Source organism: Hyperolius riggenbachi, chromosome 3 (assembly GCF_040937935.1).
Source record: "Hyperolius riggenbachi isolate aHypRig1 chromosome 3, aHypRig1.pri, whole genome shotgun sequence".
Lineage (NCBI taxonomy): Eukaryota > Metazoa > Chordata > Amphibia > Anura > Hyperoliidae > Hyperolius > Hyperolius riggenbachi.
In genome coordinates, this window is record NC_090648.1 from 509991717 (window position 1) to 510019353 (window position 27637).

General features: G+C 45.2%; 1 protein-coding gene across 3 annotated transcripts in view; it reads left to right on the forward strand.

The window, feature by feature from the left end:
- TNIP1 (TNFAIP3 interacting protein 1) overlaps positions 1 to 15946 on the forward strand; it is a 167037-nt gene extending 151091 nt beyond the window's left edge. For all 3 annotated transcript variants that reach the window (XM_068278378.1, XM_068278376.1, XM_068278377.1), the window contains exons 15-18: positions 1019 to 1084; positions 9408 to 9581; positions 9664 to 9751; positions 12009 to 15946. In XM_068278378.1, coding sequence (XP_068134479.1) covers positions 1019 to 1084; positions 9408 to 9581; positions 9664 to 9751; positions 12009 to 12049 — 369 coding nt within the window. In that variant the 3' untranslated portion in view covers positions 12050 to 15946. The remainder of the gene's footprint in view (positions 1 to 1018; positions 1085 to 9407; positions 9582 to 9663; positions 9752 to 12008) is intronic.
- The last annotated feature ends 11691 nt before the right edge of the window (positions 15947 to 27637 follow it).

Below are 27637 nucleotides of genomic sequence, written 5' to 3' on the forward strand. Positions count from 1 at the left end.
GTGGCGTGGTTATAGGCGGGTTTGCGGCGGAGGTGTTAGGGTTGGGCATGGTGATGTGTAGGTTAGGTTTAGGCATCGGGAGCGGGTCTGTAGGCATCAGTAGGGAGGTCGGTTAGGGTTAGGCAATGGTGAGTGGGGGGGTAGGCATTGGGGGAGATTGGCCCCACCCCCACCAAGCCTAGCCCTAAACTCCTAACCCACTGCCAGCAATGCCTAGCCCTAAACTCCTAACCCCACCCCCAGCAATGCCTAGCCCTAAACTCCTAACCCCACCCCCAGCAATGCCTAGCCCTAAACTATTAACCCCACCCCCAGCGATGCCTAGCCCTAAACTCCTAACCCCACCCCCAGCAATGCCTAGCCCTAAACTCCTAACCCCACCCCCAGCAATGCCTAGCCCTAAACTCCTAACCCCACCCCCAGCAATGCCTAGCCCTAAACTCCTAACCCCACCCCCAGCAATGCCTAGCCCTAAACTCCTAACCCCACCCCCAGCAATGCCTAGCCCTAAACTCCTAACCCACCTCCAGCGATGCCCAGCCCTAAACTCCTAACCTAAACTCCTAACCCCACCCCCAGCAATGCCTAGCCCTAAACTCCTAACCCCACCCCCAGCAATGCCTAGCCCTAAACTCCTAACCCCACCCCCAGAGATGCCTAGCCCTAAACTCCTAACCCCACCCCCAGCAATACCTAGCCCTAAACTCCTAACCCACCCCCAGCGATGCCCAGCCCTAAACTCCTAACCCCACCCCCAGCGATGCCCAGCCCTAAACTCCTAACCCCACCCCCAGCGATGCCTAGCCCTAAACTCCTAACCCCACCCCCAGCAATGCCTAGCCCTAAACTCCTAACCCCACCCCCAGCAATACCTAGCCCTAAACTCCTAACCCACCCCCAGCGATGCCCAGCCCTAAACTCCTAACCCCACCCCCAGCGATGCCCAGCCCTAAACTCCTAACCCCACCCCCAGCGATGCTTAGCCCTAAATGCTATTTTTCTCCCTTCCCTCTTTCAGTTGCATTCCTGCCAGGAGGACTTGAGGCGGGAGAGAGACGGTGTTCGGGAACCCACACGGCAACAGGTAAAGTAGCAACGCTGTCATGCAAGGCTTCTACCACTCTACCTTCATTTCCTGGCAGAGCCTCTAACGGTTTTCTTCCTGCAACATTGTCATCTGGATTTCAGTAAGGTCCAGTTGCTTTTTCCGGATTTTTTTTTTTTATCTTTAGTATTTTATTTATTTATTTATTTTTGCATTTTGCTGTGCTGTGTTACTGGTGAGTTTTTTGTTTGATACTTTGTGGTTTTCGTCGTGGAAGCTGAAGGTGTCAGCAGTTAATAAACGTGGGCGTCGGCTTGCTGACTTAGCGCCAGTGAACCCGGCTACCTCCTGACCCGGCATGTTTGTGCTCTTTAATTGGCCCACTGGATGATTATTACTACTGGAGCACATCATGCTTTTTAGTAACTGCGTTAATATTTGCCAAGATGGGCTGTAAAGAATAACTGACACTAACTGGTGGTGACGATCACTGCTAGCTGCATCTTACATTTTCCAACAGCATCTGTTGCCAGTGCTATTATTAATGGGAATTCCATGAAGTCTTAAAGGACACCTAAAGTGAGAAGGATATGGAGGATGCCATATTTTTTTTTCTTTTTAAACAATGCACATTGCCTGGCTGTCCTGCTGATCCTCTGCCTCTAATCCTTTTAGCCACAGCCCCTGAACAAGCATGCAGATCAGGTGCTCTGACTGAAGAGTGGCTGGTTTAGCTGCAGGCTTGCTTCTGCTGTGTGATTCAGACACTACTGCAGCCAAATAAATATGCAGGGTGCAAGGCAACTGGTATTGTTTAAAAGGAAATAAATATGGCAGCCTCCATATATCATTTATAGCTATACATTTAAAGCAAACTTGAAGTGAAGATAAACTTATAAGATAATCAGTTGTATGTGTAGTGGTAATGGTAAATATAACCTTCCTGGAGTCTCCTATTCTTATTTTCAGTGTTAGGCCTAGTGCACACCAAAAAACGCTAGCAGATCCGCAAAACGCTAGCAGTTTTTGAAGCGTTTTTTCTTATTATTCTGAAGAGTTTTGCTAGCGTTTTGCGGTTTTGTGTAGCTTTTTTTGTGTAGCAGATTACAGATATTGTTACAGTAAAGCGGTTACTAAACAGCTACTGTAACAAAAACGCCTGGAAAACCGCTCTGATCTGGCGTTTTATCAAGCGGTTTGCGTTTTTCCTATACTTAACATTGGAGGCAGAAACGCCTCCGAAATCCCAAAAATGCTGCAGCCCCGGGAGTATGCGTTTCTGCAAAACGCCTACCGCTCTGGTGTGCACCAGCCCATTGAAATACATTACCCAAGCGGATTAACAGATGGATGCGGCCGGCGGATCGCAACCAAATCCGCTTGGTGTGCACTGAGCCTTATAGCTGAAATTCTAAGTGTGAAGTGTAAACTGCAGCAATGTCAATGTATCATTAAATCTGGTTCATTCAGCTCTAATGCAGAGAAATAAGGACCTTTTGAACTTTTCAGCACTATTCTGATATCAGGAGTGTTTGTTTAGCCAGATACAAGTGCTTCTTCTTTTATATATTTTTCAGGAGAGCTGCAGTAGACTGCTAGTCAGACTACCTCATTTGCATAGATAACCGCACTGATTTATTAACACTTACAATAAAAAAAACTAAACTAAATTACATCGTGAAAAACATTGTGTCACATATAAGTTCAGCTACACTTTAAATAACTTTTTAGGTTGATTGAATATACTTTGCATGGTTTTTAAAGATAGTAGTCAAGTAATGGCTGTATTGTATTGTATTGAGTATTGTTCTGTGTTATTAGCCTAATTATTTATTATGGCACTCCTTGAATTGCCATTCTAAAAAAAAATACCAGAACTACAGCATTTAAAGAGGAACTCTAGTAGCACATTGTAGAATGTACGATATCATTCAGGATACCCACTTTTACCTTTCTATAGTGATATATTGCTGTAAATTGGTATGCAGTCCCACCCTCCCAGTGGTGTCTGTTTAGCTATACGGAATTCTCCTCCCAGACCATTCTGGGAAACCAGGTGTTGCTTCTGCTCATTTTGGTTCACAGTAAACAAACATTACACAGTGATGCACCTGCCAGCAGTAAATATATCACCAGCCATGATGAGTTTAGGAATGTAAATAAGAGTGAGGAAAGATGTTAAAATGGGCAAACACAGACTAAATTATTTATAAAGTGATATTCATTACGTTATATTCAGTAAAGTTTCTCTTAAGGACACCTGAAGTGAGAAGGATATGGAGGCTGCCATATTTACATTTACTTTTGAATCATACCAGTTGCCTGGCAGCCCTGCTTATCTTTCGATCATCAATAGTGTCTGAATCACCCTCCTGAAACAAGCATGCGGTAAATCCGATCAAACTTAGGGGCTATAGTGCGGCGCTGGAGGGGCTGAGGGCGGCTGGGGGTGGGGGGGGGGGGTGGTGTCTGGTGCATGGGGGGGGGGGGGCAGATGGAACACAGAGGCATGTTCTCTGCCTCTTGACATGCCTCTGTCCTCCACCCTCCCCCCCCCAGCCGCCCTCAGCCCCTCCAGCGCCGCACTATAGCCCCCCTCGAAATTAGAGACAGTATTTGTCATGGAGGGTAAGAGGAGGAGAGGGATTCCCTGCTTTACACCCCGCTAGGGGCGTTCCTGCAGGCTTTCCAGAGCTGCCATTGGGCAGCTCTCTCTCCCTGGCCACGCCCACTGCCGCTCCCCTGCCTCCCCGCACACTGAGAGAGAGAGATTTCTCTCCTTCCAGCGTCGTGACCCAGAAGTGGGGCATTGCTGGCCTCAGGAGTGGAGAGCGGTGTGGATGGCGGCTACCTGATCCACCCAGCCCCCTCGGATCAGGTAGCCTAGATTTTATTTCATTATATGATCCCACCGCAGGCTCTCTTTAAGTCAAATATCTGATCTGCATGCTTGTTCAGGGTTTATAGTAATTGTAAATACTCGTATCGACTTCTGATTGGCTAATCACTGACCAATTTGACCACTTCCATAAAGCGGGATCGCCAACAGATTTTGAATGCCATTAACGGATTGTGTATGTAAGTTCTCATACTACATGGAAGTGGTAACATTAGCCAGTCATTGGCTAATCAAAAGTGGATATGTGTACCTGGCTTTCTGGAGTCAGAGGATCAGCAGGGCTGCCAGGCAACTGGTATTGGTTAAATGGAAATAAATAAGGCAGCCTCCATATCCCTCTCACTTCAGTGTACTGTAACCCTTTGGGGACCGGCCGCCTAACCCCACTTAAGGACCAGGCGTTTTTGCTGAAGGGGGCGTCGCGTTTGGGGGGGGTCAGGCAGACGGATCCCTGGGAGGGCTAGCTGGGCATGGTCTCCCCCCTGTGTAGCCAGGTCTCCCCCTGTAGCTGGCAGCCATTACTCACCTTCCAGGCTCCAGCGATGAGCCACAGTGGACCCTTTTCGCTCCGGCCGGCGTCTCCGCTCCTACTGCCGCTCATTCCGGGTCGCGGCTTGATGACGTCATCAAGCCAGGACCCGGCGCTGACGTCAGAGAGAGCGGGGATGCTGGCCAGAGAGGAGGGGATTGCCGATCGTCGTGGGAACGGGAGGGAGGTAAGTGTGTATCCTCTTCTTCCCCCTCAGACCACCACGGCTGTATTGGTGATCACTACGATTCACCGGCGATCGTAGTGATCATGTGATCAGGAGCCAATTGCGATGGCTCCTAATCACTGAGGGGAGTTGTCGGCTGTCATATGACAGCTTAATCTCCCCTCTCGGGTTCACACGATTGCATTGGGAGCGGAAACGGCGGGCGGCGTAAATCCTACGCAACATCAGGCTAGAACAGCCACAAATGCGGCATAGGATCTAATACAGGCGCTCCCCAAACGGTTAAAGCAGCAGGGATTAGCCATTCTATCCCAGGAAAAAAAATCACATATATACCGTAAGTAGATAAATACTTGTTCTACTTATATAAAATATGTATTGTATTGTCCACATTTTTATTTCATTGAATTTTATATAGTAAATAAAGAGAAAACTGTTGCAGGCATTTTCCATCTTTACTGCCTCTGACTGAAGCCAATCCTGATGTCACTTCCTCCCTTACTCTTTTATTTTTCCTCCTTGAAACTGCATTGTCATATCTAGCTTGCTTTGTAAATGCATGTGAGCACAGCATAGATTGTATTTCAACAGCTTCTGCATGGGGGTGAGGTGTATTTCCCTTCTCAGCCTCAGCCGGTCACACTGAACTGCCCTCAGCCAATCAGTGAGGAGCAGGCATGTGGGAGGGAAGATAATAAGCTTACTTCTTCCTGGCCAATGTACCACATAGAGCCAAGTCTGATTGAGATAAGATTTATTACAGCAGAAACATTTATGATTACATTGGAATGCTTGCAATGCATGGTCAGGTTGTAGACTGCATAATTAACACAGAGCAGTGGGTAGATGGAATTTGGTTTTATGGTTGACAATCCCCCTTTAAGCATTATCACATAAGCTGCACGATACCTATGAAGCGTGCTGAAGACATAATCGTCTCTTTAGAGCCCTGATTGGGTTGATTGAGTGGAGTGGCGGGCGTATCGCGCAGCTTTGTGCTCCTCTGCACAGAGGTTATTGATGTGGCGCGGCTGAGTCATCGTGTGTGCGTCATCCAGGCAGCGCTAATGAAATGGTCCAGGCCTCAGCTGCAATTACACTTCTGCTGAATAGAGATTAATTGCTGCTCCTCTCTGGTTAAGCGATGGCTCCGACCGCCAATGTTTGTCAGAGGTCTGAATGTGAAGCATGATCTTCTCTGGCCTCGGAGAGAGGGAGGAAAGCGCTGTGTTCAGAGCCTTCGTATCACATGCGTAGCAATGTCACATTACATAAACGTTCAGCACAGGGGCGTAACAATAGACCCTGCAAGGGATGCCTCCGCAGGGGGGCCCAGAAGCCACAGGGGGCCCGTGGGGGGAAAAGCTTGAGAGACTGACAGCTAAGGGAAGGAGAGAAAAAAAGAGAAAAAAACGTATTCTGCTCTCGCACCATTGCTATATTGACTGCATGTGTCCAAAACACAGATAAGGACTCTGGAATTTATACACTGTCCCTGCTCCCTAGGGTTCGTAAAAAACATCTGTCTCTCACTGCTGCAAAGATCTGATGGCTGCATGTAAAACCTAACAAAGAATAAGTCACATTTTGAAAAAACCTTTTAGACTTTCCCTTGTTCACTCTGAAAGGATTCCTAGATCTTATCACACAGGCTTGACCTTATGGCCTCTAATTACTTTTACAACACAGCAGAGTGGAGATTGGTCTACTGTTGCTGCTTCATTGAGAGCTTGTCTCATACTGAGTTAAAAGATCCCGTAATAAGAGTGAATCAATCAGTGACATTCTGAATGTTTTGCCAAAGTTTCAGTGAATACTATATGTTATGTTAAGCATGTCATTGTTTCTCCATATAGCATGTGCTCTCATTAAAGGTCACACACATCAGATAAAAGTCTTTGGAAAATGAAAGATCACAGACCAATTTTACCCCCTTCCATGTAGTATAAGAGCCATACTCTACACAGTCTTTTCTATGGAGCTGAACTCTCCATCAAACAGACATCTTTGCAAGCTGCTGCACACAAAGATGCTGTACACATGCAACAGATCAGTATCTGCAAAAGATCCGTTCCTGCAAAAGATCCGTTCCTGCAAAATGCATTGATAGTCTATGATATCTGCAGATCTCATACACACCTTGTTTAACGGACATTCATCTGCAGATCAGACAATTATCTGCCGATCTGAAGATCCATCCTGGTGGATCTGATCTGCAGATAATTGTCCATTAAACAAGGTGTGTATGAGGATCTGCAGATATCATAGACTATGAATGCATTTTGCAGGAACAGATCTTTTGAAGAAACAGATCTTTTGCAGATACTGATCTGTTGCATGTGTGCAGCATCTGTGTGTGCAGCATCTTGCAAAGATTTTTTTCTGATGTGGAGTTCAGCTCCATAGAATAGACTGTGTAGAGTATGGCTCTCATACTACATGGAATGGGGTAAAATTGGTCTGTGATCTTTCATTTTCCAAAGACTTTTATCTGACGACGTCAGTGGCGTAGCTAAGGAGCTGTGGGCCCTGGTGCAGGTTTTACATGGGGCCCCCCCAAGAACTTTATACATAGCAATTGATACAGCGCACCAAAACTTGCCAAGGACAACCACAGTGTCAGAGGTGCAAGAAGGGAATAGGGAACAGTGTGTTAAGGATTACTACTATTGAAAGCATCTATAGAAGTGATTATTACCAGCACAGGACCAATAGAGAGCTAATACTGTGATAAAGGGTGGACCCTTCGGGGCCCCTCTTGCCCAAGGGCCCCGGTGCGGTCGCTACCTCTGCACCCCCTATTGCTACGCCCCTGTCTGACGTGTGTACCCACCTTTAGTAAAATAATACGGCTGTGTGTGCATGTACTGTATGTACTGGGAGCAGACCTGCAACAAGGGACTTGTCGGCTACAAGGGGCTGGAGGAAGCCCTGGGTAAGTAGATCTGGGGGTAGCATAGATTGCCTGACATTTCCTTTAAGGCTCAACACACACCATACAATCGTGGTTGTTCAATCCTACCACTTTCATGTAGTATAAGAGCTTATCCAATCAATCATTTAAGGTATTTTCAATCTGTTGGCCCTTATACTACATAGATTTGGTAAATCTGTACAACCAAGATTGTATGGTGTGTGTTGAGCTTTAGTCTAAGTGTTTTTATCTGCATGGGGAAAACACATTGGTCCTCAGTTTTCCTGTGCAGAAAGCGAGGGGGGTGGGGGGGGCCCATCCAAAGTTTCGCGTGGGTGGGGGGGGGGGGCCCATCCAAAGTTTCGCAGGGGGGCCCAGTGATGTCTAGTTACGCCCCTGGTTCAGCAGAGAGTCTGGAGAACGATCGGGGGGCAAGTTCATCCCAGTTCCCAAATGCCTATTATAGTAAAAAAAATAGCTTGGGAGCAATACTCTGTTTACTGATTTTCAGAAGGAGGGGAGTACTGTACATAATGTAATATCAATAAATATATAAACACGTGCCCTCTCTCTATATACATACAACTTCTTATGTAGGGGTCCTAAAGGTATCCAAAATCCCCTGCAGTCTCTCCCCCCCCCCCCCCCCCCCCTCCAGCTATGTTAAAGTATACCCAAGACAAAAAAAAGTTTAGCTACCTCAGTAAAAGGGGTCCTCTGTCATGTCCAGCTTCCCCCTTGGCCTCATCATCCCAGTAGGGAACATGTTGAATATGTTCTCGTGGACATGCTCCCCTGTGTATACGGGCGTGGCCACACTGCACATGTGCAAGTATGCTTCACCTCTGCTCAGTAGCATGCAGCCTTTTGTGCACAGAGGACGAGCTGCTTTGACATGCAGTGTAGGTGTGGGCGGTACTTGCCCCTGTGCAGTGTGGCTCGTACACAGACGGGACTGCAGCCAGGAAGAGAAGCGGGTCCTCGTGAGCAGCAGTGGGCTGTAGGAGGACCGTGGAAGCCTCTCGATCATACAGATGCCTCTCTCTACCTTGGTATGCATCTGACTTTTGCGGGGGGTTGGGGGGGGGGGGGTACGGGGTTGTAATTTTTGTCACAGGTTTGCTTTAATTATCTTCTGAAATCTAAAGGTATTTGCAAATAATAATTTTTCCCATGAGCGAGAAGGTGCAGCCACAACGTATCACTTCTGGTCCATGATGGAATATGCAAATACTTCCTTTATGGGTTTTAAATCCAGATGTACATCCAGAGTCACTGGTTAACAGCGTGCCTATATTCTATTAATGCTATAGAGCCATCTAATTGGTCAGTGGTGGAAATGGGTATCTCTTCTTCAAGATAGGTTGAGAAGATCGGAAATCTGGCCAATTTGTGGTCTTTTGTGGAAATCTGGGCAATTTGTGATCTTTCGTGGAAATCTGGGCAGTTTGTGATCTTTCGTGGAAATCTGGCCAATTTGTGGTCTTTCATAGAAATCTGCCCAATTTGTGATCTTTCATGGAAATCTGGCCAATTGGTGGTCTTTCATGGAAATCTGGCCAATTGGTGGTCTTTCATGGAAATCTGGCCAATTGGTGGTATTTCATAGAAATCTGGCCAATTTTTGGTCTTGGAAATCTGGCCAATTTGTGGTCTTTCATAGAAATCTGTCCAATTTGTGGTCTTGGAAATCTGGCCAATTTGTGGTCTTTCATGGAAATCTGGCCAATTTGTGGTCTTTCATGGAAATCTGGCCAATTTGTGATCTTTCGTTTGTCTACAGTCTACAATCTCCACTCATGGTGCTCATCTTCATTGTGGTTTCTGTTCCAGGGAGACAGATACATGCAAGAGCGTCACGTAGGACCTGCCTGCCCTCCGTACCCCTATCCATACAGTCCTCCTGGACTGGTCTACACAGGCTTTGATGACTGGCAGATCTGCTATCCGCCTCCAGTTGTTGCATCAGAACACAGCCAGGTCCAGGACTTGCCTAATGCTTCTCCGGTGAGTTATGCCAAGCAGCTGGTTCCAGTGTTAGGCCATCCTTATGGCTGTGGCTGTACCCTGACATTTCTTCTGTTCGTAGCCTGCATATCAGTGGAGAGCACCCAGCGCCCCTCCGAGGCCCAATCAGAAGGCAGCAGAGATGCTGAGGCCTAGAAAGAAGGAGCATGGTAAGTAATTAGGATCCTATTGACTTATCCCCTGTGCACTGTACTGTCATGTAATTGGGATAATGCAAGCGGTCAGGTGTTAAGGTTGACAGCATTGTACTCTGTGATTGGGATAAGAGGGGGAGGGGTTTGTGTAAAGAGTAACAGCACTGTTCTGTCATGTGATTGGAGTAATAGGAGGGTCAGTTGTTAAGAGTGACATCACTGTACTGTCATGTAATTGGGATAGCGCAAGCGGTCAGGTGTTAAGGTCGATAGCATTGTACTCTTATGTGATTGGGATAATGGGGAGGAGCTGGAGTAAAGAGTACCAGCACTGTTCTGTCATGAGATGGGATAATGGGAGGGGCCAGGTATAAAGTGTCAGGGTTATGCTGTCATGTGATAGGAATAATGGGAGGGGTTAGATGTAAAGGGCGTCAGAACAGTGTTATCATGTGATTGGGATAAGGGGGAGGGGCTGGTGTAAAGAATAACATCACTGTGCTGTCATGTGATCGGAGTAATAGGAGGGGAGAGGTGTAAAGAGTGACATCACTGTGGTGTTATAAGATTGGGATAGTCTGAGAGGTCAGGTGCTAAGGTTGACAGCGCTGTACTCTTATGTGATTTGGATAAGGGGGAGGGACTGGTATAAAGACTGACAGCACTGTGCTGTTATGTGGTGGGGTAGTGGGAGGGGCTAGATATACAGTGTCAGGGCTTTGCTGTCATGTGATTGTAATTATGGGAGGGGTAGGTGTCAGTGTTGCCAACTCATCCCTTTAATTACTGACACATCTAAGTTATACAGGTTCTGGGGCTACTTACACGTAATCAGTGCCTTACCTGCATCTACTTGGCCACGAAACCTGTATAATTCGTATGTGTCAGTAATTAAATGGATGAGTTGGCAACACTGGTAGGTGTAAAGGGTGACAGCACTATGCTGTCATGTGATCAGGGTAATGGCAGTGTCCAACTATAAAGTGTCAGGGCTATGCTGTTATGTGATCGGAATAATGGGAGGAGCCAGGTATAAAGAGCGACAACTCTGGGCTTATATACTCTGGAGAAAAGACGCCTTAGAGGAGATCTAATTAACATGAATAAATACATCAGATCACAATATAAAAGCTCGGCAGATTAGCTTTGTGTCCCTAGGGTTGTGCAAAGGATAAGGAGACATGATCTGCACATGGATGAAAAAAAAGTTTAAGCCATATATTTAGGAAAGGGTTCTTTACTGTAAATGTGATAAAAATGTAGAATGTATTACCACAGGAACTATTGCAGTTATGGCAAATTCTATGTGTGCGTTTAAGAGGTGCTTAGATGCTTTCCTTGTGTTGAAAGACATCCACGGCTATGATCATGATTATTAGGTCATTCCTAGTGGCGTTGATCCAGGGATTTTATGATTGTCATCTGGAAAGGATTTGTTTTCCTTCTGGTGCTACAGTAATTGGACCATGCCTTGTAAGGGTTTTTCTCCTTCCTCTGGATCAGCTGAGATATGTGAGGGTGCTGGTGGGTTTTGTACCTTATTTATTGGTTGACCTGGATGGATGTTTGTCTTTTTTCAACCCAATTAACTATGTAACCAGACTGTTAAGGGGCCCATACACTGTTCGATTTCAGTCATCGATCGATCAATTCTATAGAATCAATCGATCGGAAATCAATTCTATCAAATTCCCCGTTCGATCGATTTTTGGCTGATTTCGATCGATTTGCAGCCAATTTGATCTATCTGACAGGATGGAAGATATAAATCGATCTGCTGCTGGCAGCAGATCGATGGCCCATAGGGTTGCATTGAATCTAATGGTGCAGTAATGCCTTTAGATCGATTTTCAATAGATTTCCAATATCCATTCCTAGTGTGTGGCACACATCAGATAGATTCCTGTGAGATTCGGCCTGACAGGCATCTGACAGAAATCTATCTGATGGTCGAATCTGCTGCAAATCTATCAGTGTATGGCCACCTTTATGGTACGTACACACGTCTGATTGTTCCAAACAACCGGTAGTTCGGACCGGTTGTTTGGACGTCAAATCGGGCGTGCGTACAAACGGTCATTCGGCTGATAAGGCTGAACGACCGAAAGACCATTTGTACACACGCCCGACTTGACGTCCGAACGGCCGGTCGTTTGGAAAAGTCAGACGTGTGTATGTACCTTTACAAACATCTCTAGTGATCCTTCACAGCATTGTGTCATTTTAGATTATGGTTACTCCTCTTATATTTATATATTTTTGTTTGTTTTAGATGCCAAGAGAGGAACCACAAATCCACAAAGACCAACCTGAGCATCAGCAAAGAGGGCAAACAGGTTTTCCAGTCCCCTTCCTGCTTCCACCTCTCTAAGTGTGGGTCTGCTCTCCATCTTTCCAGCTAGCTTGCTCACATGGGAAGAGTGGAGGCTGTTCAGTTCTGACCAGAACAAGATGGCGCTCGTTAGGACAACTGGGTCCTGTGCCTGGCAAAGCATGGAGACCACCAGGGATATGTAATCCTTCGCTTCTCTTACAGCATAGCTGTGTCTTTATATCATTTCTTTAGGAGGACCCCGTCCTCTTAGCCCAGATCACACGGTTTTACCAAAGAGATACTCACGTTTAATGTAGCACTCCTCTGAATTAATTTAAAGGATTATATATGATTGTTTGTAAACATTATTTCAATTAATACTAATTATACGATTATATTTGTAACCATTATTTTACAGGACAAATTCCTTTAAACAATAGATAATCTAACTTCTGTAAAACTGAAAATGTTAAAAATCCCACTAAGGGAATGAATGAATCCTTCATGGAGTAGTTTTCCCCCAATCCCTGCACTGCATACATCCTAACTCCACCCAACATCTCTTGATTGATTGAATAGGGTAGAGGAACAAAAAATAAAGAGCATTTAGTAGATTAAGGACAACTGTGACCCTTCCCCTGCTATCTTTAGGCTGGTTTCACAGTGGGACTTCAAAGTCCCACGTTACAGCAGCCAGTAACGCAGCCTAACTCACAGCACTGTAAAATCAATGTTGCTGTTCACAGTGCACACGTTGCGTTACATAGTAACGCAGCGCGTTTAAACAAAGTGCTGCATGCTGTACGTTATAATGGGCTAAGCCACGTTAGACTGTTTGCACATGCTCAGTAATGTTGGAGGAGGAGGTCTCCCCTCCTCCTCTGCAGCCAGCCACATGGCTAATTAATATTCACTGCACCGTGGTGACTCGTGGTGGGACTGTAGTGTTGTCCGGATCATGAACATTTGGTTCATTTGGTCCGGATCTTTTTTGTGAGTCGAATCATCACAATGAAAGATTCGGTTCACAGTGGATGTCTGTCTGGAAGAAACAGGAACATACAGAATGTACAGTGCAGGGAAAGTCCTGTCCTGCTAATCATTTCACCCAGTCTGCTTCCCTAGTAAACTGATTCAAATGATTCGGTTCAAAGATCCGGATCTTTTCAATGATCCGATTCAAATGATCTGAATCCTTAAAAAGATCCGGACTTCCTATGACTAACCTGGAGCGGCTGCTTTGAGAGCCGCATAATGCAGCTCAATCTGACGTCCAACTTCAACACCACAATGCTTTGCGTTAGGGGCACGTTATGCGACCTTAACGTCCCCTAAAACGTAACGTCTTGGTGGGAAAGTAGCCTTAGTCTATGTAAAGTGTAGGCAGCCATTTTGATGGAGACCAGTTTATGAGGACATTACTGAGAGTGACCAAATGGAAAGGAATTCACCCCATAATCTTCATACGTAGTAAGGTAAAGCAGACCTGAACTCAGAACTTCCTCTCTGCTCCAAATGATAAGCATCAGCATAATGACCTTTACAGAAAAAAGCATTTCTGTGTTACAGCTGATACACATTCTGCAATAAATCTGCACAGTGCGTCTACTTCCTGCTTTCATGAAAGCAGACATAGGGCTAACATCCTGTGTTTACAAATTAGCTGCTCTGCGGAGGCAGCCAGCTGATACAGCTGAGAGGTCAAATGACACTTGTTATTAGTCACAGATGAGGGGGAAATACACAGGCTAAACTCTCTAAATACATACAGGGTGCATTTCTTTCCATTTTCCTCCTGTCCTGTCTGTGAGTTCAGGTCCACTTTAACCAAAGGTCACATTTATCATGACCACTGCAAAGAAGCCTGGAGCAAAATAATTCTTGTTTTGATTTAACAAGTGAAAGCCGATTGGATGCTCTGGACAGCTGCTCCGAATGTCTTTGCCTTTTTCAGCCAATTGTAATCTATTTTACAGTATAAGCTAGGCCTAAACTCGAAAACTATTTGGCAGACAAGAAATATCAGTTTCCATAACAAAGATTCCATGCATATGGTTTGGAAATCCCTTTCAGAGTCTGTCTGTGAGGTTTTGGGGTTGTCATCAGTACTGGCAGAATGTTAGACACTTCTCTGACCTCTGGTACAACAAAGTAACCTTGTCCAGAGGTCTGGAGACCTGCAGAGGCATAGAAAACCCTTGATGATGATCACCAGGGTGGCTGAGGCAGATGCTGTTGGAGAATATTCTGATCTGTCATACGGTGATGGAAATATGCTACATCTAGCATGGAAGATGTGAGAGCTTCATGATGAATAGAATTTTAACTCAAAATAGGCAGACATTGAAAGTGGGCAGTAGATTATCTTCGAGGGGTAAATGGCTAGACGCCGACCAATCAGTGTGAGCAAGGCCTGTTTACCAGCACTTCTGTATCTTTGTTATAAACCAAAGTCTTTGCCTTATTCATGTCAGAGACTGTCTTCAAGCTCACACTGAAAAGAAGCCTTGAAGTTTCACCCACATTCTTGCTGTCAACAACTGAAGGATAGCAATATGATTATTTAAGGTCCTACTATGGGATTCTAATAAAGAGGTCCTTACCTATCTGGGTGTAAATGTGAAAAGCTTATGAGAAATCTATGGGCCTCTAGAGGACAATGGCATGTGAAGAATGAAGCTAGTGCTGAGTTGTGTTGCCTATATATACAAACACACACACCATTGTCACTGGAATGAAGAGTGGACAATTACGTTGTATTGACTGCTTGGAGCACACACCTAAAGACAAGGTAGTCACAAAAGGCTTCTATCAGAAACCTAGGAAAAAGATATTTCCTTGGCCAACCAAGGAAGAGCTAAGTCAATGACATGAGGAAGATGTCATGGCTAACTAAGGAAGAGCTAGGTCAGTGTCATGAGAAAGACGCTTCCTTGGCCAACCAAGGCAGAGCTAGATGAATGAACTGAGGAAGATGTCTGCCGGCCAACCAAGGAAGAGCTAGATGAATGAACTGAGGAAGATGTCTGCCAGCCAACCAAGGCAGAGCTAGATGAATGAACTGAGGAAGATGTCTGCCAGCCAACCAAGGCAGAGCTAGATGAATGAACTGAAGAAGATGTCTACCGGCCAACCAAGGAAGAGCTAGATGAATGAACTGAAGAAGATGTCTACCGGCCAACCAAGGCAGAGCTAGATGAATGAACTGAAGGAGATGTCTGCCGGCCAACCAAGGCAGAGCTAGATGAATGAACTGAAGGAGATGTCTGCCGGCCAACCAAGGCAGAGCTAGATGAATGAACTGAAGGAGATGTCTGCCAGCCAACCAAGGCAGAGCTAGATGAATGACCTGAAGAAGACATTTCCTTGCCAACCAAGGCAGAGCTAGATGAATGACCTGAAGAACATTTCTCTGCTAGTCTCTACCAATGTCGCCTGCTGAAGAACATGTCTACCGGCCAACCAAGGAAAAGCTAGGTTAGTGAAAGACTTTGATAGACTTTGGATGCAAGGCTGCAGGCACCAACCCCAAGGTTAGGATGGTTATTGAGTTTTGGTGAAGCAGGCCAACCTTCTAGGTTCCGTCTAAACCCACCTTCTAAGCAGGAACTTTCTAGGGTCACAGCATCCTGCACTAGTAATCAGTTCTCCTAACAGATTGTGATAGGTGGAAACAGCTGAAACACTGCTCCATATATTTTGTTTGTGTCAGGAGACTTAATGATCACCCACAAAATTATTTGGATTATAACAAAGATTCTAGAAGGCACGTTGTAGTACCGGCATTTGGGAAGTCAGGTCCGTTTTCAAATACTGCAGACCTTGATTGGTCTGTCTTACACAAATATGTCTAGTCCCCCTTTTTCTCTGTTCCATTACTGTAAATTGACCACCACAATCCATAAACAAAAAACTATATATATATATATATATATATATATATATATATATATATATATATATATATATATATATATATATTGGTTTATTGTGTTAGAAGTGTTATTTTACGTAGTCAGTAAAAAATAGAGGAAAGACATACATGTTGGAGTGAGGATTTGGATATATATAGTGCAGGGGTCTCAAACTCAATTTACCTGGGGGCCACACGAGGCAAAGTCAGGATGAGGCTGGGCCGCATAAAAGATTTCACAAAAAAAGTCAATCAGCAGCTCCTGCCAATCCCCCCCCCCCCCCACCCCCCGTCCCTTGCATTGATTTTTATTTCAAAATCAAATTCACACTGAAGCGAACTATTTTGCCTATTTTACCTTATAGTTCGCTTCAGTGCTCCCATTACAAGTAATCTGCCGTTTCCCCACCACAAAACGAGGGCTGCAGAGCCCCCAAATCGCCCGGGGGGCAATCCGCTGGCATTTCCTTTCAGCTTCAGCTCTGCCCCTCCTGACGTCAATCGTTTTGCATCGCCGCCTCTCCCCGCCCCTCTCTGTGAAGGAAGAGTGAGAGGGGCGGGCAGAGGCGGCGATGCGCCCCGATTGACGTCAAGAGGGGCAGAGTTGAAGCTGAAAGCTCTGCCCCTTCCAGGAAATGCCGGCGGATTGTCCCCTAGGCGATTTGGGGGCTCTGCAGCCCTCGTTTAGCGGCGAACATGCAGCGGATTACTTGGGAGTACTGAAGCGAACTATAAGGAAGCTTTTGCCGGCGCGGGCCACAAAATATTGTATCGAGGGCTGCAAATGGCCCGCGGGCCGCAAGTTTGAGACCCCTGATATAGTGCTTCAGAACTGCTGCGATGGAAGTTTGGTGGCTGGAAAATGCAGGTGTAATATAAGGAATTGGATTAGCAGGTGCCTCACAGAGGTTTGTGCTGTTCAGGCCAGGAAATAGAGCTTGTTAATTATTGGCAGACAGGAGATAAACAAGTGGCTGTCACAGGATTGGGTATTTACTGAACGTAGGATTACAGATAAAATTATATTTCTTCCCTAATGCATTAAACACAGTAAAAAATAAATGAATACGAAACACTATAAGACTGCTCTGATGTCATTTCAGTGCATATTTGCACCTCATTGAAGCAAACCGATGTCATTGCAGGACAGATGATCAGACTGACTCCCAAATAAGTAATTAGTGAGCAAATAAAGGTGATAAAGTTACCTGCTTCCCCCTGGATACAGCAGGGACTTTTCAACCTTGTTTACACAGTTTATTATCACATCCAGAAGAATTTGACAATGCAGGTTGGAAAAGGCAAGTGTATCAATTAGCAGCTAAATGAAGTAAAAGCTGGAGTTTTTTAACCCTTCCAGTACCTTGAGAAATAGATGCTTAAAAACAAGAAGAGAATCGAGAGCCCAATATGGTGCAGTATTGTCAGGTAAAATGAAGAGTTCAATACAATTTTATGTATATATACGGTATATACTCACAAACACGGGTTACCCATAGGCAACCACTTTAAATGCAGGTGGGGAGCATTAGGACCTGACCCCACTCAGGTTAAGAAGTCGCTCTCTGTAGATAGTAGATGGGGATGCACCCCTCCACCCAGGGTGGACTAGAAGATCAGCAAAAACTCGGTATACAGAGGCGCCAGAGTAGAGTGAAACATTTTAAAAACCGCTTAAAAGGAGAGGGGGATGTTAAGGTGGACTCACCTCCCTCTTACAAAAAAAGAAAACTCACTTGAGTCTCAATAAAACAGAATTGTCAAATAATTTATTCAACTCCACAAATGCAACGCGTTTCACGGGCCCGACCCCGCTTCCTCAGGCAAAAATGGGAGCACAACTCAGTGGGTCAAGCAATAGGTTTGAGCGCCCGCCCGCTGACAGAGGCGCTCAAACCTATTGCTTGACCCACTGAGTTGTGCTCCCATTTTTGCCTGAGGAAGCGGGGTCGGGCCCGTGAAACGCGTTACATTTGTGGAGTTGAATAAATTATTTGACAATTCTGTTTTATTGAGACTCAAGTGAGTTTTCTTTTTTTGTAAGAGGGAGGTGAGTCCACCTTAACATCCCCCTCTCCTTTTAAGCGGTTTTTAAAACGTTTTACTCTACTCTGGCGCCTCTGTATACCGAGTTTTTGCTGATCTTGAGAAATAGATGGTTTTAGCTGTTATGCTGTGTTTAATGCTTTAGACCATAGATGAAATTTGCATACAATATAACTTTAAGGGACTGGGGTTCCTATTGAGGCACATGTCCTGTTTCTTGTTGTCAGACTCGAACTAGGAGGGCAGTGGCCAGTAAAAATCAATTAGGGGAATTGGAGGGGGTTATTGGACCTGTAGAATGTCCAGCTGTCAGAAGGGCCTGGATCAGGCCCAGAAACTCTGGTGAGATCTCCCCACAGGTCTGGGAACAAGTTGTTGTGATTCTCAAGAATAAACTCAGTCTCCAGCCAGACAAACAGATGTTTCTGCTGCTGGAGAGGACAGTTACTGTCTGTGAGGAGCAGTAGATGAACAATTAGTCAGTAGGTCCCCTGGAACTGTATGTATGAAGAGGATGGCTTTGGGGTAAGGTTTGGTTTCTAGAAAATGTAGGAAGGGGCGAGAAGTTTAAAATCTTCTTATGTGACATAAAATATGTCGGTTATTTCATATGTGAAAGATAAATCGCTTGGCACACATCATATCTTTAAAACAACAAAGTTTAATGTTTTTTTTTTTTTTTTTAATTAAATGACAACTGAAGTGAGAGGGATCTGGAGGCTGCCATATTTGTTTCCTTTTAAACAATACCAGTTGCCTGGCTGTCCTGCTGATCTATTTGGCTGCAGCTTTGTCTAAATCATACACCTGAAACAAGCATGCAGCTAATCTTGTCAGTTCTGACAATATTGTCAGAAACCTCTGATCTGCATGCTTGTTCAGGGGCTACGGCTAAAAGTATTAGAGGATCAGCAGGGCTGCCAGGTAACTGGTATTGTTTAAAAGGAAATAAATATGGCAGGCGCCATATCCCTCTCGTTACAGTTGTCCTTTCGCTTCTGATGTGAAAGCCGCACATGGGACACACAGATCTAACAGATGTGACTATAATAAACGTGAATACAAAGTTTGATGTTGCAGAGTCTAGTTAATGAAGGTTGTACAGAGGAATTGTAGTGAAAAAAACAATATTAATATCAATAATATAATTTTTACAAAATTCATTTTTAAATTATTTAGTCAGTGTTTGCATATTGTAAATGCTTTCCTTTCCCTGATTTACATTCTGAAATCCATCACAGGTGGTGACAGCTTTAGTCCTGTCAGGTGCATCACTATGGAAAGTTACAGGACTACTGTAGAGGGGTTGGGGGGAAATGAGTTGAACTTACCCAGGGCTTCTAATGGTCCCCAGCAGACGTCCTGTGCTCACGCAGCCACTCACCGATGCTCCGGCCCCGCCTCCGGTTCACTTCCGGAATTTGTGACTTTAAAGTCGGAAAACCAATGCGCCTGCACGGCCACGCCCTCCCTCACGCCGACGTCACCAGGAATGTATTGCGCAGACCCAGTATGGTCTGTGCCTGCACAGTACGCTCCTGGTGATGTCAGCGGGAGCGAGGACACACCTGTGCAGGCACAGTGGTTTTCCGACTTTAAAGTCGGAAATTCAAGAAGTGAACCGGAGGTGGGGCCGGAGCATCGGTGAGTGGCTGTGCGGGCACAGGATGTCTGCGGGGGACCATTAGAAGCCCCGGGTAACTTCAACCCATTTTGCCCGACCCCCCTACAGTATTCCTTTAATTTACAGAGAGTTCTATGCACAGAGGGAGATGCTGCTTGCTTGGCAATTTTAAACCCACAATGCAACGAGGTTCACAGACAGTAAACTTCCATGGCCATGACATCACACTGTAGGAGGGGTTCCACCACAATCTCAGCCATACATACCCCCACTGATGATCTATTAGCGAAAAAATTGAGATTTCTCATGAGAAAGGGGGTATCAGCTACTGATTGGGATGAAGTTCAATCCTGGTTTAAAGTTCCTCTTTAAAACTCGATCACAATAGTTGACAGAAGAACTATACAGTAGCTTAGGATTTATTGTACGTAGAGGTTTGTCTCGTCTAATTGTCAAAAAGTCCCACACATGAAGGTCACAAAATGTAACAGCTGTGGGAACAATAGTCCTTTTGTATCAGGAAAGCTAGGACTGGCCTCGCCCTAATGACCCAAAAAATGCCTTGACGCATTGCACGGTTAAAGACCTTTTTGGTCAAAGGACAAGCTTTGTCAATAAAGTATTTATCTGGTAAACCACCAAGAGCTACAAAAAGCTGGTGTCACAGTTTGGGTAGAGAAGGAGTTTTACCTCTGTGTATAGAGAAGGTCAAAGACCAATGATACCCATCAATAACCTATTCAGTGTATATTATGCAGGAATGTTGTACGATCAGTGATGACTGTGAGCAGTGGAGATGCAGGACGCCACGAGGTGTGTCTAGTGTCAGACCTTCAGTGAACTCTTGTCACAGAGTTCCAAGTAGTTCATTATTATTGTTGATCACTCCTCAACTCTTTATTCATGTCTGTTATATTTGTGTGTGCCATTTGCTTCAAAAGTGTCCATTTTTTATTTAAAAAAAATAAATTGATTTGATTGCTTGTTGAAGTTGTAGCCCAGGCACCACTAATCTCAGTAACTAGTCATGTGATCAATAATTTAAAGACTTAAATGTTGGCTGCAGAAGCCCAAATGCCGTATATACTTACATATTAGCCGAGGTACCCACTTTCCCCTCATAAAGTGATTGACCCGTGTATAAGCTCCTCCCCAATACAGCCACCCTCTCTACAGCAACCAGATGTTCCCCCAGTACAAGTCAGCCCCCTTCCCCATAGCCAGATGTGCCCCAGGATCATACAGCTTTGTCTCAAGACGGCACTAGATGGCGTCATAGAACTGAGACACAGCGATTGCCACACAGGAAGAATTCCTGATCATTGCACCACTGACATGGTGCTTGCATACTCCACTCCACAAGCCAGGGGACACGGGTAGTCTTGAGTAGCGCACTCTGCACACCATGTTGCAGGGGATGGGGGGGGGGACACAGGTAGTCTTGAGTAGCGCACTCTGCACACCATGTTACAGGGGATGGGGTCACGGACACAGCAGGGAGCCAGCTGGCAAGAGCAGGATCAGTAGTGCACAATCCTTATACTCCCCTGCCAGTAACAAAACCTGCTCCACGATCCGTTCTGCTCCACTGACTCACATATAAGCCAAGGGGGTAACTTTTCAACACATTTTAATGCTGAAAAATTAGGCTTATATGCGAGTATATACAGTAAAAGGCAACATCAGAGTGATCTGATTACTGAACTATATACTAAGTACTGTAAAAGAACTTTACGTTGATATAACAGCGCACTTATAACCAGAGGTTTGCATTGCTGGCCTGCCCCCAACAATCGTGCTAGTTCCTCTGCACAAAGTCATTTGAAATGCTCCTCTGGGGTGGGAATACACGGTGGGAGTGCCAGAATAGTAGTACAGCCTTAAAGGAGTCATCAGGGGATATTTAAGAAAATGAGTGCTACTTACCGGGGGCTTCCTCCAGCTCCAAGCTCCCAGGACGTCCCTCGCCGCAGCTCTGCCTTCAGCCGATCGCCGCAGGTCTGTCCCGGTCCCCGGCGATGACGTCAGAGTGACCTCCAGGTCGCTCTGTACTGCGTCTGTGCGAGCGGCGCTGTCAATCACTGCCACGTAGGCCGGAGTGGACTGTGCAGGTGGTAGTACTGCGCCTGCGCAGTACAGGCCGACCTGGAGGTCGCTCTGACGTCATCGCCGGGGACCCTGATGACTCCTTTAAGCATCAGCATTAGTAAGGAAAGTTGCAATATTTAGGAGGTCCGCAATAGCAGCCTCCACATTTTATCACTCCAAGTCACGACTGGTGACTGATTTGCATCGTTGAATAGCCTGATGACCTTCCTGCTAACACAGCCATATAGAGGCTGATTTTTGGTTGTGAAGTCATAGAGCCAGTTCTTTTCAAAACCAGTTTTGAGCTATGAAGTATCTTGACTTTTAAGCCCATGAATAATGCAGATGTTATCCATAGCAGTGAGCATGCAAAATGAATGCAGATTGTATGCATCTCATTATGGGCACTTCCGGTTTGATTTTAATTTGCCCGGTTGAAAGTTGCTTTCAGTTTGCATTTAATGTACATACAAGTCAGAATGATATCTATAGTTCATGGCAGGAACAGAGTTGATAGAAAAATCGATGAGACTCCTCACAATTGGGCAGATTTACTAAGGCTGGAAGAACATTTGACGTCCTAAGACAATCCAGCAAATGTGGACTGGATTTTCTGTGTCTTTTATCAACCCTTTCCAATTCAATATCTCGTTCACCCACATCCCTCCCAGTACTTACTGGTTTCCGGTGTACTTGGGGGGGATGTGGGTGATCGGGTTGTGTGCCGGCGGTGATACGAAGGGTTTGTACCTCCTCGCTCTAGGGGGCAGAGCAGGCCCGGCACCAGCTTGCACAGTGTAGCTCCGCCCCTTGCATGTAATTATGTGGCGCTGCATGATCCACATGGGAGGATGCCATACCAAACTAGATCCAGCAACAGCACCCCTAGTGACAGCCCAAAATGCACCCACGTAACTTACATTACGTGGCACAGCAGCCGCGACTGGGACCGGCAGTGATCAAAGTGTCTGCCTAATGCTAGGTACACACCATACAATTGTCCAGCAAATTTACCTGCAAGATCAATTATTTCCAACATGTCCGATCTGAAATGCGATCGATTTTCTAATCGATTTCCGTTCACTTCAACGGAAAGCGATTAGAAAATCGATCAGAAAATCATTCGAAAATCAGATAGGACATGTTGGAAATAATCGATCTGGCAGGTAAATTTGCCAGAAAATTGTATAGTGTGTACCTAGCGTTAGGCAGACACTTTGATGTAAAGAGAGTTTTTTTTTTTTTCCCTCAATATCGCCATCTAGTGGCAGCCAGTATTCCTATGTCAGACATTGGGCTTATGGCGGAAAAGGCGGTGCCGGCCACTTATGTTCTGCAGCCTTAGAAAATCCACCCTATTTATCACACTGTCAGCAGAGAAAAATAGTTTGGCATGCAAAACATAGAGCACAGCGTTCTAAATATATGCAGCCAATCAGATGCCTGCTATCTTCGTACATCAGTACTTTCATTCAGTAAGACTGGCTGCTGTTAGTAGCTGTATAGTTTTCTAATAATAATAACTCGTTGTATTTTTAAAACTATATTTCATGTCTCTTAATAATATTATCAATCTGTGTTATATTTTAATTTTCAGTTATAATTACATTAAGGCATATATTTATGTTTTTTTAATTTTTGTTAGATGCACCTAATTACCTCTTAAAAGGAATGTGTAGTGATTTCTTCATAATCATTTTCATTAATAATGCGGTATAAAACATGATTTTGTTTTTGAGTGTTGGATAATGTGAAATATCATATATGGATTCTTTAGAACTACCTGAGACATCCAGCAGGTGGCAGCACCCTTTTTTTCTTTCACAGAGGAGTGTCTTGCACCTTCCACAGTGAGGAGGACAGCCAATGCCTGAACTCAATAATGTGTTAGCTTATGTACGCGGTGTTGTAATGTATACGGCGTAGCAGTAAGATGTTTTTCGATTACCGAAAATTACACCCGCAAAAGGGATTCTGAAGAGCTACAAAATGTTTAATATTTCCCTAATTGAAATGAATAGCTTCACTTAATAAAATAATTATTTTGAAAAAAACACTATGCATTCCATTAAAAGCCTTTTAGGCCTGTATGTTAAATGTGTATTCAGACCTGTTCATATAATGTTCCATTCCAAATATGCTAATAAAGTATCTTCTTTTATTAAATCTCTGAACATTTGTGTCCTTAATATAAGGCTGACTTGTGCATGTGACCATTTGTAGCCAATGGGGAGACGGGATTACATAATGGACAATTCCAGAGAGCTATAAAATGACTTTCAAAGGGCCAGAGCTTGACTATTGCACACCCAAGTGGTTTAATTCATAATCTCGAGACAGCGTCTTAAAGTGGACTGGTCACGATAATGGTCCTCATACATGGTACGATTAAAACGTTCGATTTTTCCAATTTTTTCAACAAAAACGATCGAATAAAGTGAAAATCTAAAAAATCTTTTTTTATTGAAAAATCACTCAGTTTTTTCGATAAAAATCTTATCGGACATGTTGGAAAAATCTGGGTGTTTGTGAAATTGTATAGTGTATAGTAGATTATATAAGAAAATTCTATTAGATAAACCAACTTTTTCTTCATATTCGATCGTTTTTCTCGGATTTTTGGAAAAATTAACGTTCATGTATGGTACCTCGAAAAGAATTTTAAAAACTATTCAACCAAACGGAGTAATTGGTCAAATTTCTCTGGTCGAGGGAAACAAAAATGAAACAATTGTACCATGTATGGGCACTATCAATTAGAAGTGGTTGCTGCTATTGCTGACTTTCCTGGTTGTCATGCATATCCTCTGTGTTTACCTCTCAGTCACTGGCCCAGAACATGTATGCAGTCGGGGGGTTTCTGTCCATTTTAGTGCCCAGACGAGGGGCTTGTGAATATGCAGGTGCCTGTCACCCACCCAAACTCGCAAAACCCACACAAAAAACCTCTTCCTGTTAAAGGACACCCGAGGTGACATGTGACATGATGAGATAGACATGTGTATGTACAGTGCCTAGCACACTAATAACTAGGCTGTGTTCCGTTCTTTTTTTCCCTGCCTGAAAGAGTTAAACATCAGGTATGTAAGTGGCACTTCCTGTCGGAGTCAGGTCTGGGTCAGAATACTGTGTGATCAGCGATCCTCGGCCAATCAGCGGCCAGGGATCGCTGTCACATGACAGGCAGGAGCCTGTTAGAGGCTGAGTTCTTATGGAAAACAAAAAGAAACACAGGGACACCGGGAGCCCACTCGTGTATTCTCCAACAGACACTGGGAGTATATAAACTACAAAGTATTATACTCACAAAATTGGGTTGCCGAATAGAGCAACCACCTTTATCGCATGTGAGGAAGTACCGTCCCCACTCAGCCTTGCTTCAAATAGAATGGATGGTCGCAACTCCAAAAAGATGATCACTGGAAAACTTCCAAGTGTACACTTCCCCAACCTGGGGTGTAAGAGACTGGAACAAGGGTAGGAGGCGCCCAGGATTATTTCATATGCCCCAAGGGCACATCTATAGACCTGAGGAAGCGGTGTTGACCGAGAAACGCGTTGTCATTATTGCCCTAATAAAGTTTGAAAATTACCAATTACTGCCTACCAGTGAGTTTTACTACTATAAGGTAGGAATTCAAGCATTACAATTATTTTTTATATGATCGATATAAGCAATATATGTCCACGGGCGCCTCCTACCCTTGTTCCTGTTAGAGGCTGCACAGGACAGATCCGTTCCTGTGCAGCCTCCAATCTCCGGGGAAGGGAGGAGGGAGAGGGGGAATCCTGCGGTGGAGGGGGCTTTGAGGTGCCCCCCCCCCCGCCAACCACACGCAGGCAGGAGCGATCAGACCCCCCCCCCCAGCACATCATCCCCTGTAGAGCCCACCCAGCACAGATCAGCAAAATCAGCGCTGGTCCTTAAGAGGGGGGGGGGGGGTAGAGGCTGGGTCATCAAGTGGTTAAATAGCACATTCATTTTTTTACCTGTCATATGACTGTTATGATGTTCAGACCTCCTTTTGTTATGCTCATCAGCAGTGCCTACTACCATTTACATACCATCTCTTTCTGTTTCCATAAAGCGCGGTGCTGTAAGAATAGATCTGTGGTGCTCCCTCCTACAGTTAATGCCCCAGGCATCTGCCTGATTTGCCTATGCCTAAAAACAACCCTGTATGCAGCAAGAGGTCAGCAATTGATATAATTTTCTAAAACTAATAACTTGCGTACTGCAGGCTCTGACGCCTTTAAGGACCAGAGCTTTATTTTTATTTTACACCTCCGGATCATTGTGATTGGCTCACAGTGATCAGGGGGAAGGAGTCGACCGAGGTACGGAGCTCAGCTGTCTTTGAGGGTGGTGCCGGTGGGGACGTGCAATCCCATCCTGTGCAAGGGATCAGGCAGCGTTCAAACTACGCCGTATTATGTTAGTTTTAAATAAGGCCAGTCCTGAACTGGTTAATGTGGCATTTCAAAATCCAGTGTAAGGGCACCGTGGCACAGCCTGCTGGCAGCAGATTTCCTGCAGCGCTCTCTCCTTCTAAAAGGAGGTCTTTATTACAGCCTGAAGTTTGATTTAAATGAAGTGGCCACTTGATCCAGACTCCCGATTCATCCGAGTCGACATTCTCCCGTGTGTGGGTGGGGCGTCTGAGTCCTGTGACATCACATCCTCCAGATCATGTCTACCATCATACAGCGCCGCTGGCAGGATTAGGATGTGGCTGAGCATGTCCGAAAGCTTTGTGTAGCAGCCTCTCACCGAGAGGGGATCAGTTTGTGCTGCATTTTGTCACAGTGAGCGGTGTCTAAAGGCCCATACACACAGGCTACAACTGTTGCTGGAAACACATGGCACGCGCATGTTGCGGCAACAGGTCCTCCATGTGTATGAGGCGCGCGCAAGCAACTGTTGCTAATCAGAGCTGTCTCCAGGCGATTGACTTGTTCAATCCCCGGCAACAGCTGTTGCAGCAACCGTCCCTAGTCTCAAGTCGGTGCGGTCGTGTGTATGCTAGTCTCTAGCAACTCTTGTGAGTCCGACAGTTCATTGAACCTGCGACAGAAGTTGCTGAGCAACAGTTTCCGCTATGTTGCAGACAGGTTGTTGCCGCGTGTATACAATAGTCGCTTGTATACAACTGTCGTTGCTGGAGACTTTCAACTGTTGCTTGTCTCCATGCAACTGCAGACATTCGTGCCTCATGTGTATGTAGCTTGAGGGAGATGCAGGCAGCGAGGATGAAGACCGGATGCATGAATGGAGCACCGTGTCGGAACAGGTGAGCTGTTATCCTTACACAAATCTTGTGGCGGCCACAGAGAGCAGTCGGGGGAGATCTGAGGGGAGGGGGTCCAGTACTGTGTGGGATCCAGCAGTGCTCAGGTGCTGGGGCAATTGCCCCCTTTGCCTTACAAATAGCGCGGGCCCTGAGTGCGCATGCACAATGTCATTTATTCCCGATGGGTGCAGAATGTGTTTAGTCACAGTCAGTCGGCCACGGAGTTCAGAGCATTCAGGCCCCCGGCTCAAACTGTGGAAGAATAGCAGAGGTTGCTACGCATGCGCAAACAAAACTCCCAGGGCCCCTTCACACTGCAGCTGTACGTTATCTTGCAAAGCAAAAAAACTGCCCATGCAAGCCAATGGCCTTGTTCACACTTAATGCTGTGGGCCTTAAAACAAAACGCGGCATGATGATTTTTTTCAAGAATATCTTGGTGGGTTTTTTCTGTCTGTTGAATTGTATACAGCTGTGGAGGTACCTGTTTTACCGTGCACTAATGAAAATGGTGCATATTGATACACCTACTCCAATGCATCAAATAGCATGGACAAGGCCTGAACGCATTCTGAGTGACGTAAACACTGCTCCTTAAAGGGAACCAGAGACGAAGCACCCTCAT